The sequence below is a fragment of the Zootoca vivipara genome, chromosome 6, assembly GCF_965207765.1.
Source record: "Zootoca vivipara chromosome 6, rZooViv2.hap1.1, whole genome shotgun sequence".
In the NCBI taxonomy this organism is placed as follows: Eukaryota; Metazoa; Chordata; class Lepidosauria; order Squamata; family Lacertidae; genus Zootoca; species Zootoca vivipara.
Genome location: NC_142589.1, coordinates 61,390,713 through 61,402,556, shown reverse-complemented (window position 1 = coordinate 61,402,556; position 11,844 = coordinate 61,390,713). Strand labels below are relative to the sequence as shown.

Genomic DNA, 11,844 nt, shown 5'->3' with positions numbered 1-11,844 from the left:
GCTGCGCAAGCGCTTCTCCGAACCCTGGGAGTTCTGCTTCCTGTCGGCGGCTGCGGGAGAGGAACGGAGGAGGAGAAAGCAGCGCTTTCTCCTCCTCCGTTCCTGTCCCCTTGCCGCTGACAGCAATGACAGGTCCCAGGGTTCGGAGAAGCGCTGCGCAAGCGCTTCTCCGAACCCCAGGATGTTCTAGAGCCCGTTATTGAACGGGCTGAAATACACTAGTTATAAAATAAAACTGCATGTTAAAATACACGCTGACCTTACGTATCTGTGTAGACTTGCCTAAATAGCAGATTTTTTTAGCAGTTATAAAAGTCAGAACTTTTCCTATCAAACAAGGCATAATCTCCTTGTGCCATGCTACCCATGCCTCAATACCAGAAGGCCAAGAGAAATTAAAGCATTTTTCGAAGTGTGGGATAAAGTCCTAGGCTTGTATTCAGGGGTATTCTAATTCAGGGGTAGGGACCATTTCCCAGCACAAATGGTTTCCTTATGGGGAACCAGGGAGGAAGTGCATGGCAGTGGTGGGTGGGGCAGGATGTCTTGGATCAGCTCAATTCTTTCATTTATTTGGGCTATTTATAGCCGACTTTTCAGCAAAGACTCTCAGAGTAGGATACAATAGGAGAATAACCACAATTTATAAGCAATAAAACACAGAAATAATAAAATCTGAAATAAAACAAGACACAGCTGAGCGATACAATAAGGTAAAACGGCAACATTAAAAACCCCAACACGTAAAAGGCCTGGGAAAAGAAAAAAAGGGTTTCAATGGCATCATCACTAACAAGAACCACCAAGGCTGGTTCAAGGCACGCCTCTTGGGAGTTATTTCCAGTTAGTGGCTACGTAGACACCATGCATTTAAAACACATTTTCACCAAAGAACCCTGGAAACAGTAGTTTACCCTTTACAGAGTTGCCATTCCCAGTGCCCTTTAAAAAAAACCATACTACAATTCCCATAATTCTTTGGGGGAAGTCAAGTCATGTGCTTTAAATGTGTGTTAAACACGTACAGTAATACCTCTGGTTATGAACTGTCCTCCTTGTGAACACTTCAGGTTACGAGCTCCGCTAACCCGGAAGTAGGTGCTCCTGGTTGCGAACTTTGCCCCAGGATGTGAGCGAAAGTCGCAAGCCAGAGGCCCCATTAGCAAACCTCAGGTTAAGAACAGTTTCAGGATAAGAACGGACCTCCAGAACGAATTAAGTTCGTAACCCGAGGTACCACTGTATATGGCGTGTACAGTGTATAAGGCCTCTTACTCACAGGTCTTACTCATAGACTGGCGGGGCAGCCGTGAGCCCAGCATTTAGGCCGGTTGTGTCGGCAAAGACTCTCTCTTAAAACAAATGGTGTAGCTCATCGCTGGGAAGAACGCAAACTGCGTGGGGGGGCTTGGTGAGCAGAGGGCGTTGTGCTGACCAGCTGCCACCATTTCCCTCAGGATGATGGCCTCCACTAGCACAGCAGCCCTGACAGGATCAGGCTCTCCCTCCTCCAGCTGGTCGGCATGCGGGCTGAAGTCAAAGCGGTCAATCATGTCATTGAAATGGCAGAGCTGGGCAGGCGAGCAGTTGGCACACGGATTAAGCGGGCAATACCCCCGCCGGTGTACCTCCAGGCTAATCCAGTGGATGTAGGTCTTGCGGCAGCTGGGGCAGTGGTGTAGGCGCTGGTGATCGTGGAGGCGCTGGTGGAGTTTGAGGTGGATGTACTGGGTGAAACGGCTGTGGCATAGGCAGCATGCATAAGGCTTTATCCCAGAGTGCAGGCGGAGGTGGGTTTTGAGGTTACTGGTGCTGCTGAAACGTTTGGGGCATACCTAGGGGAGAGATTGGTTTCTTGTTAGCCCAGGCACCGGTGCATTATGGGAAGGAGAAAGCCCTAGACTGGCTCATCTGTGCTTAATTTCCAGAACGATGCGGTTCATATTAAGCCTTGATCTTGCTCCTTTACTTGTCAAACTTCAGAAGAGCAGCCTCCCAGGAGCTCTTTAGCATCACTGAGGTGCTGCTTTCCAACAATCAGCTGGAAGGGGAATAAAAAATGGTGATTTCCTCATAGCGCTTAATAGAGCCAGGGCTCGGAATGAACTAGTTTGGTTTAATGACGCTCACGGAATTAGTTCAGAAATCTCTGAACTACACCTGAAAGTACTGCCCATACGCCAGGTGAACTGAATTTCAGTTTGGGATAGAACTATGAATGATTTCTAGTTCATCTTCAAGTTTATTCTATTACATGTGGTTTCCCCCCCCCCATCTTTAGACTCTTTGGGGCTTTAAATTTAAAGATAATAATAATCAGGAAAAAGAGATTAAACCATTTACATTCCGCTGTATGTATATTTTTATGTTCCCTTCGTCTTCTTAAGCATATTTTATGCTTCAGTGCAGCAGTTTATAGCATTCTGAATGCAGAAAAAAAAGAGCAATGATTATTTGGATCAACTTGAAATGAACTGTGAATTGAACTGGTTTATTTTGTAAAGGGATGTTCATGAACTTTCTCTTTTGGACATGTTGATTTTGAACAAGTTTCTTTTTAAAGTTTCCAAGCTCTGAATATAGTGTAATTCAGCAGCACCTTTCCTTGTGGCCATATGAAGAAATAGGGCCCACATGACTTTAATTAGAAGCTTTCTCCTTTTGGTTTCTAGTCCTAATTGCTTACAAGTTCAGTGTGGCCCCAATGAATCACTGGTGAATTGCATGATAATTTGTAGGTTTCTATTGCCTGCTGAGACTTTTATTTCCTGCTGCATTGTAATGCAACCAAAGGCGTGTACAAATATAGAACTTTAAAAAAAAGCCATGAATACAGTAAATCAAATTAAAATGCAACACACAAATACAACAATCACATATGATAAAAGAACTAAGCAGGTCTGAAATGTGAAGAAAGATTTGTTTGCGGATTTGCCATCCATTTCTTATACTTAGATATTGAAATATTAATATGCCTAATAAGCGTATGATTTGATGGCCTGTGTGAAAGTTAACCAGTTGGACAGACACTATCCTAGGCCCTGACCCTACAATCTACCAACTGTGTTTCCAGTAATGAGGGACCAGAGAACAGCTTCCTACTCCATATTTCCAGCCTTATGGTTTGGACAAATTCATATTGACTGTTGAGAGAAGGAGAAAATACTTCTCCCTCTCCACTCCATGTATAATTTTATATCACTATCACTTTCCTCCTTAAACACCATTTTCCCCCAAAGCCCCCAAAGCTGTAACCTTTCCATACACACATATCTCCAAGGGGCCAAATGGTCTCCTCCCCCCCCCCCTTCACCTGGCCTTTTACTGAGGAAAGAAAAGTGCCACCTACCAGGCACTTGTGTGGCTTCTCGCCTGTGTGCACCAGATGGTGTTTCTGCAGGTGAGCCAGCTGGGTGAAACGTTTTTTACAGACCTGGCACTGAAAAGGCCTCTCGCCACTGTGCACTCTCAGATGGACCTGTAGGAGGAGGATAGTTCAGCGTGAGCTTGGAAGTGATGGAGAAAGGGGTGCCTAAAAGGGTACCTTTAAGGAAGAGAGACATAGAGAAGGGAACAAAAGGGTTCAGTTGTGGTTCGGAACAGAGGAAGCTGTTTTAATACTGAATTGGACCAGTGGCCCATCTAGCTGACAGGCAGTGGGTGGCCAGGGTTTTAGGCAGGGAACATCCCCAGCCCCACCTAGCAATGCCTTGAATTGAACCTGGGATCTTGTGCAAACAGGGAGATCCCCTGCTGCTGAGTTATGTGTCTTCCCCCAAAGGAAGAGCAAGGTTTAAGACAAAGAATATCCATCTGCAATGATGGGTATGCCACACCCCGTGCATCAGGAAGGAGTGGAAATTCTGCACCATTTTGAAGTTCCCCTCCTTTTTTCAGCCAAAACCCATCTACCAAGCTGGTCTCCACTAACAGAGAATCTAAGGGTAGCCACAATGTGAACTTCAATAAGGTATAAGGGTCGGATTTAGGTTTGATGAGGCCCTAAGCTACTGAAGTTAATGGGGCCCTTTATATGTCCAGCTGTCCTTTGTCAACAACAAATTGTTGCTGTTTTTTGTGTTGAATATATGCTATATGGTAATTTATGGACCTAATAGGTATGAAAGGCCATTTGAACATAATTTTATTTGTTTTTCATCTTATATTTTGGAAATGTACATCCAGGTTTTTTTTTTCTTTAGTTTTTTTTAGGCCCCCAAGAGAGTGGGATCCTAAGCTATAGCTTGTTTAACTTATACGTAAATCCAGCACTGGGTATACTGAGCACACACCTGAGTGAACCCTTCCTACACACACCCACAAACACAAAAACCCACACCCACACACCCCTAGCATATTACTGGGCTATGTCTGCAACCCCATCTCATAATTCTGATCCCAAAATAAAGTTCTGCAGCCATAGTCAAACACAGTGTCACAATGGAAAGTCCAGTGTTAACACAGGTACAGACACCTAGACTGCAATTGCACATGGGTGAAGCATGAAGCAAGTGTCTAGGGCGGGTACACAGCTGGGTACAAACTGCACAAACTGGTACGTGCCAGCTGTTTGCAAATGCTATTTAGTCACCATGCCCAGACCTTCAGGAAACAGATCTAGGCCATCGTGTAGGGTGTGGAGAGAGGATTACTGTAGACAATTCTGGATGGGGAGGATGATTGGTTATTATGAATTTTTTCTCAATTTGATGCCTCCAGATGTACCTTGAGATTAGAAAGCTGCCCAAAGCTCTTGGAGCAGATATGGCACTCGTATTTGATTTTGCCATTCTTCTCCCCCAGAGGGTATGTCGCAGACTTGCTGCTTTCTTGGGGATCTGGTGGGTTGGTCTTTGGCGTACTGAGGTTGATGGTCTCATCCTGGCAGGCAGGCTGGGAGGGAGCTTTCAGGTGCTGAACTACGGAGCCACGTGAAATGGCAGCGTGCCCTGGGTCAGAGTTGGGAAATGAGAAGATTCTGGTGTGGAGGGAAGAGAAACGATTTGGCGGTTTCTGGTCCACTTGTTTTCCATGTGGCAAGATGGGAGGGAAGACAGCTGGAGACATCCCCGGAGAGGGAGGTCTCCTTTTCCCCAGGGAAGACAAATTTAGGGATGTGATTTCTCTAGGACCTGTTAGAGGCAGTTCAAATGGAAACGAGAAGTTTTGAGGGACCAGTAGAGATGTGGGGTGGTGGGCAGCTGAGGTGTTGCAGGCATAGTGATATGCCTGGGGCAGGTTGCTCCTTGGCTGGCACCCTGAGTAGGAGGAAGACGGGTTGCTGAGATGGAGTGGAATTTCCTTCCAGAGCGAGGTAGTTGCGTTGTATGGGTAGCAACTGGGGCCATACTGTCTCTCTGGGCCCATGTCTCTTTGGCTTGGAAGACCAGGCTTCTCAGAAGCAACTTCTTCCTTGGAAGCATTGTGGGAAAAGTTAAGATTCGTGGCCTGTTCTTGCATGCTCCCAGAGGTCTGTGGCTTTGAATCCCCTTTTTGGTTTTCTGCTGTCTTCCTTGGCGGCATGTCTTGTTCTAGCTCTTCAACATCAATTATCTCTTCCTCATCCTTGTCTCTCTTTGTATAAATAGCTGCGCATTTTTGGTCATCTTTGGAGGCATTCTGTGGGGGTCTACTGACTTTCTCAGGGAAGGGTTGTACCAGGAAATCCCTTGAGATTAGATACTCTATAAAGTAAGAAGCAAATCTACTTTTAACTGTTGCTCTTTATCTTGAAACATATTTATTTTTACTTAGAGAAATGAAATACAACAGTAACAAAAAAAAACTGACAAACTTTAAATATATATTCCACAATCACCACCTCTTTTTTAAAAAAGGAAAGAAATGAAGAATGTCGAATATATATTTTTAAAACCTCTTTTCAGATTCTATGAGAGAAACTAGTTCTAAGTAAAGATGGATTAATTGTTTCCCCAATCTTACATCCAGTGCTTCTCTTAAAACAACTTTGCCACATCAGATTGCAATATAAAAAGTCCTTTTGAAAATCCATCAGCATTTTGGTTCCAGTTCCAGTTTGCAGTTTTTCCAAAGGAAAAGCAAAGCAATTTATCCTAATACCGTAGAATGCATTTTGCATGTTATTTTCCTTAACGCATGTATTTTTAATGCATGCTTTACCCTAGTATATGCACTTTTGTACACATTACTTGGCTGGGGGAAAGTGCATTACAAAATTCAGAGAAATGCACATTTCAAAGGAAAGCTGCATTTCAGCTGACATACTGAGAACTGCAAATTAGAAATGCACATAAAATTGATTTTCTCATCTGTCGATATATCTTGAGTCTGTTTCTCAAATTTAATTTAATTTAAACAAAATGACCCTTGCCTGAATTGTTGCTGTTCAAACTATTGACAAGTGTGGTGTTCACCACCCACAGTGCCCTCACCTGGTTTAGTTGCCAGCTCCCCTGAGAGCAAGCTTTGGAATTGTCTAGGTACCCCATGCATGTACCAAACAAAAAGTTCAGCTCCAGCCAAGATGGGTGTTATGGTATAGAAATAGATCTCCAGGTTGCACTGACAAGCTATTAAGTTCTGGGCCAGATGGGTGGGAGCCGGATTCACGTAGCACATCCAGTTACTGCAGTTGGGGTCATTCACATCAAGGATGTGGTGGAGCTCTCCTTTTGCAGAGAGAACCTGGAGGAGGAGAAAGAGAAAGAAAATCTGGGCAATTGTTGGCGTGTGTGTGTGTGTGTGTGTTATCGGGGGACCAATTATTCTGTGTTCCTCTCTCACAACAGTCTTAATACTTCCTTGAGCCTCAGCCATTTAAGGCTGCCGTCCCCTCCTAGACTCCATCTTATGACTGATTAAAAGCAAACTTTTGTGGCTTAAACATCAAGCCAGCTTTTCTCTTTCTCCCCACACCCCTGCTTTTCACCAAGCAACTTAATGAAGAGAACTCAGAAGCTTATTCCCCATTTTGTGACGTTTTGCTTCCTCCTAATCAAAGTGTTGCCCATCCAAGCATAGAAAGGGGCTGCTCCTTGATCTCTGGAACCACCGTGCAAAATTGGGTTACAATATCTTAAGTATCCCGATACATAGCAAACAGACAAACAAATAACTTTTAAAAATACATTGTAGATTTTATCTGGCCAAAAGGGGCATTGTGTCTTTTGCAGCTGTTACTCACCCTCCAGTAGTGCTTCTGATCCATGTTTTTGGGGATATTCTCTCTGGTGTAGATCTTTCCAACCAGCGGCCCAAAGCGTGTTCCTTGTGGGATATACTCTCTGCTGATCACAGCTATCACCTACAGAAGCACCAAAACTATGTCAGTTCAAGTTAGGCCTGAGTCTTCATGTCCTTCATTTGTACTTGCTAATGTTTGGCTGATTTTATAAACACATATTTTATGGCAAGAGAGACTCATGCACATGGGCACACAAAGAGAAACCAATAACATAATATTTTTGACTTGTAATGTAATGCTCCAGAAACCTAAATCTATTAACACCTCTGCAAGGTGGAATAAGAGTTCCCTTGTAAAAAGGTAAAGGACCCCTGGACTGTTAAGTCCAGTCAAAGGCGACTCTGGGGTTGCAGTGCTCATCTCACTTTCAGGCCAAGGGAGACAGTGTTTGTCCACAGACAGCTTTCTGAGTCATGTGACCAGCATGACTAAACTGCTTCTGGTGCAACGGAACACCGTGACGGAAACCAGAGCACACAGAAACAGTGTTTAACTTCCCACCGTAGTGTTACCTATTTATTTGCTTGCACTGGGATGCAAGTATCTACTCTGCATGGGATACAGGTAGCGCTATGGTCTAAACCAGGCATCCCCAAACTTTGGCCCACCAGATGTTTTGGACTACAATTCCCATCATCCCTGACCACTGGTCCTGTTAGCTAGGGATCATGGGAGTTGTAGGCCAAAACATCTGGAGGGCCACAGTTTGGGAATGCCTGGTCTAAACCACTGAGCCTCTTGGGCTTGCCCGTGACAGGGTGAGCTCTGTCCCAGTTCCTGCCAACCTAGCAGTTTGAAAGTTCCCTTGTACAACTGATTGTACTGGTCTCCCAGGTCCCGTGCCATCACTGTAACCACTGCACCATGTTGGCTCTCCTTTTGTCAACCTTCCCAACCTGACCGAGACAGAAGAAGCAAAGCTGCTGGAGGGGTCATGGTAAAGCACCCCTGCTCTGTGTGCAGAAAGCCCCAGTTTCAATCCCCAGGTAGAGCTGGGAAAAGACCCTTGTGTTGAAACTAGAGAGAGCCACTGCCAACCAGCGTTGACAATAAGCCGACTCTTTATAATGGGTTTTGTTCTGCATGCCTACTTCTAATCCCACTTCCTTTCCACAGCACATCTATGCTATAAGTCCCATCTGCACTGTACATTTAAAGCAGTATCATACAACTTTTAACAGTAATGGCTTCTCAAAAACAAAACAAAACAAAACAAAAAAAACTCTTGGGAACTGTAGTCTCTTAAGGGTGCTTAGAGATGTTAGGAGCCACGATTCCCTGGGAAGAAAGACTGCCAGTTTAGCCACTTCAAGAAAGAATTTTGCACCCTGTATGGATTCTTAAAATCCATGTATTACGGTACCCTATGTATAGATTGCTTAACCAATATAAAACCTGCCCTCTTTTTTCTCCAGCTTCTGCTTCCCCCTAGTGGCTTCTTAAGGTTGTGAACACAGCCAAATGCATTTTCTTTGTGTTTGGAGACGATGCAGTTGGTTCGTTTTTTAAGAATCACAAGCAGGAAAACACACGCCTCTGCCATGCAGCCTTGGCAGGGGTGGGGACAGGAAGGGCTCCATGTTTCCTTTTGCCCAGCCTTCGCTGACAGGGTGCCCCCTAAATATTTTGGACTACAACTCCCATCAGCTCTAGACAGCATGTGCTGGTTGGCTAAGGCTGCTCTTGTGAATTTTTTGTTGTTGTTGTTTTTAAATCAAAGAGCAGCAAGTATGCAGGGAAGGCAAGACAAAACCCTGAGAAAGATTTCCATGCCTTCCTGCCCGGGCACCTGAATTCAGGTTCAAGACAGGTGTAGTATCTGCAGAGCTCTGAGGAGCCCTCGCAGCCTTCAGTTAAAAAAAAAGCCGTCTACTGTATCCACAAATACAGTGAGGAATTGTGGGGGGTGAATTATGAAAACCGCATTTGACAAATTGCTGGCATGCATGGATCAGGAAAAGCAGGCTTTGGACAAGGCCAGTTGGCCAGTGTTCTGTGTTGTCACCAACACAGGCCTCCCCAATCCCCAGAATATTTTTGCAACCATTTAAAAACTGTTCGAAGCTCCTTCTAATAGGGAGGAAAACATAGGCATATAAATCTGATAGTACTTGCAAAAAAGACCAACCCCAGTGCATTTGAAAGCATCACCATAAAATCATCACCTGCATAATTACCAGTGCTTGCAAGAATACAGGGTATTGCAAGCACCAATGACAAGCTGATCACCAGTGCTGCAAGGGGTCTTGGCCTGTGTGGTTGGATTTCAAACCACGTGGGCCGGGGAAAATGGATCACCTGAGATCATCATAATGTCAGGTGATTAACAGGTAAGTTGTGCGTCCCTGGTGTAAATGGAAAAGAGTGGTAATATGAAAGAAAAAGGAAGGGAGGAAGGAAGGAAGGAAGGAAGGAAGGAAGGAAGGAAGGAAGGAAGGAAGGAAGGAAGGAAGGAAGGAAGGAAGGCACCTTATACATAGACTATTTGTCCATCTAACTTGGTATTGTCTACACTGACTGGCAGCAGCTCTCCAGGGCTTCAGACAGGGAGGAGCACAGAAAGAGGAAACACAATGGTGCACCTGCATCAGCACAGCCGAACGCCTTCATCTGCCCCAGCTGCAAAAAAATGTCTCTCCCATATCAGTCTTTACAGCCACTGCAGGAGCTGTAACTCTCCAACAGTTTGACGTCACCCCCAAAAGGCGCATTCTTCCATTGTCTCCTGAGAGAGGCGGATGCCAGCCAACCAGGAGATGTCAGGGATTGGACCTGGGACCTTCTGCATGTAACACACTTGCTCTGCTACTGAGCTCTGGCTCTCCCGAAGGGGTAGCTTGCCTGGAGCATGCAGACTGAAGTGAGACTCACACCGCCTGATATGCTGCTAGCATGCAAAGCTGGGCTCAAGCTGCGGGTGAGGAACCCACTTGTGACCCCTCCTTCAATACTACACCACCCTTCCCCTCTCACATACTTTGGTGAGAGGAAGCTGGGTGTGCTGTTAACTCTGTATATCATACGCCTACAGTCAATTCCACAACGCTTGGAGCACTCTTTCCTTTCCAGCAGTCATAGTCAGAAAAGATGACAACTGTGGAAGGAGCATCTGCTAAAGATTTGGAAACCTAGGCGAAGGGATTTTCAGACACGGTTCTTCTGCCAGTCCTGCGAAGACCTGCCACAGTCTGTACCCATTCAGGGCTGGGGCTGGGGAAATGGTAGAGGCTGGCAGTGGTGCAGACCAGGTCATAGAGGATGGTCAGACCGAAGCTGGCCAGGTGGGCGGGAGGGAGGCCGGGATGTAGCTGGAAGAGAATGAGGAGGGATTGCTTTGTCTCTTGCAAGGATGGGTAAATATGTCAGTTATGATTTCTCTCAGTTGCTCATTTGTATAAGTTCAGTTCTCCAAATTTCCACATCAGTTTGTGATGTGTGTATATATATACAGTATATATTAAAAGTTATTGTGAAAATTCATCAGCATTTTTTGTGCGAGTTTCCCCTATTATATGCATTTTATATGCAATTTTGCACAATACACACATTTTTCCAAAACAAGCTCCCTTAATATGATGCATTTTTGGATGCTGTTTTCACTAATCAGCATATTAACTTTGTACACTGGTTCCTATATTTCTCTCTCCCCCACCCCACAGACAACCTGAAAATCCCTGATTGTCTAGGCAGGCCACTTAATGATCTTTCTGCTTGTTGTAGCAATTGTAGGGGTGCTGTATGACTTCTCACTGTATTTTTACAAAAATGCCATGGAACTACCTGAATGAAGCAGTGGTCCATGGAACACAGTTTGGGAACCCCTACTCTGGTATTTGCATTTTTGCATACATTACTTGGCAGGAAAAAGTATGCATTGCAAAGGATGGCTGCATTTCAATTTGCAGATTGTTTTGGAATTATGTAGGTTTGCGAACTGAATCGAATTCCTTCCCCATCCCATGTCGCTTGGGGTGTGCGGACAGAGGAAGAGGTGCAAATCAGTCCAGGACGCATTATTGTACCTCATTGTTGCTGTTGCGTTGGAAGGCCAGGTTCCGGGGCAAAGAGGCTTGTGCTTGCGGAAGGTTGGCATGTGGTTCGTACAGCTGGTCCTTCACAATGTAGGTACATTGATCCTCAAAACCCTCCTCTCTCCATGGAATGCTGGTCTCTTCCTTCATCCTTCTCCTCTCAATCCAACCACGGGATGGGGAACAGAACCTGGCACAAGAGTGAAGGGTTTTATTTGTTTGTTTGTTTAACAGGAATACATAGCTAAGTCTAGGTACTAGGGGATCTGTGACAATTCCTAGAATCACATATTCCCAGAGGCGTGCCTAGGGTCCCTTGTACCCTTGGTAAGGAGCTGTACTGGAGAAACTCCTGCCCCCCAAAAGAATCTGAGAAGCAGGCGAGGTTGTCTGGATAGGAGGAATGTCCCTCCTTGGGGCTAGATGGGGGCACCCATGCTGCTCTCTGCCGGGAAGATGCTCCAAAGACCCCTTTCCAGCAGCAGTAGCAGCAGCAGCAGCAGCAGCAGCAGCAGCTGCTGCTGGAAGTCCTGGCAGATTCCCTATTCAGGCAAAGTAGGTGCTGGCAAGGTCGCTTGCAAGTGTTGG

General features: G+C 45.3%; 1 protein-coding gene across 1 annotated transcript; it reads right to left on the bottom strand.

The window, feature by feature from the left end:
* Positions 1–228: 228 nt before the first annotated feature.
* On the bottom strand, positions 229–11,441 carry ZNF683 (zinc finger protein 683). The gene is made up of 6 exons (XM_035118750.3): positions 11,248–11,441; positions 7,166–7,285; positions 6,414–6,666; positions 4,726–5,684; positions 3,350–3,478; positions 229–1,835 (listed from the first exon to the last, which is right to left on the bottom strand). The coding sequence occupies exons 1-6, from the start codon at positions 11,404–11,406 to the stop codon at positions 1,323–1,325; spliced, it is 2,133 nt and encodes a 710-aa protein (XP_034974641.1). The 5' UTR covers positions 11,407–11,441; the 3' UTR covers positions 229–1,322.
* Between the last annotated feature and the right edge of the window lie 403 nt (positions 11,442–11,844).

Coding starts and splice junctions, on each gene's coding strand:
- ZNF683 (XM_035118750.3), bottom strand. CDS start 11,406: ATGAAGGAAGAGACCAGCATTCCATGGAGAGAGGAGGGTTTTGAGGAT. Junction 7,286..11,247: donor AACGCAACAGCAACAATGAG/GTACAATAATGC, acceptor GTGCTTCTGTAG/GTGATAGCTGTGATCAGCAG. Junction 5,685..6,413: donor GGAGCTGGCAACTAAACCAG/GTGAGGGCACTG, acceptor CTTACTTTATAG/AGTATCTAATCTCAAGGGAT.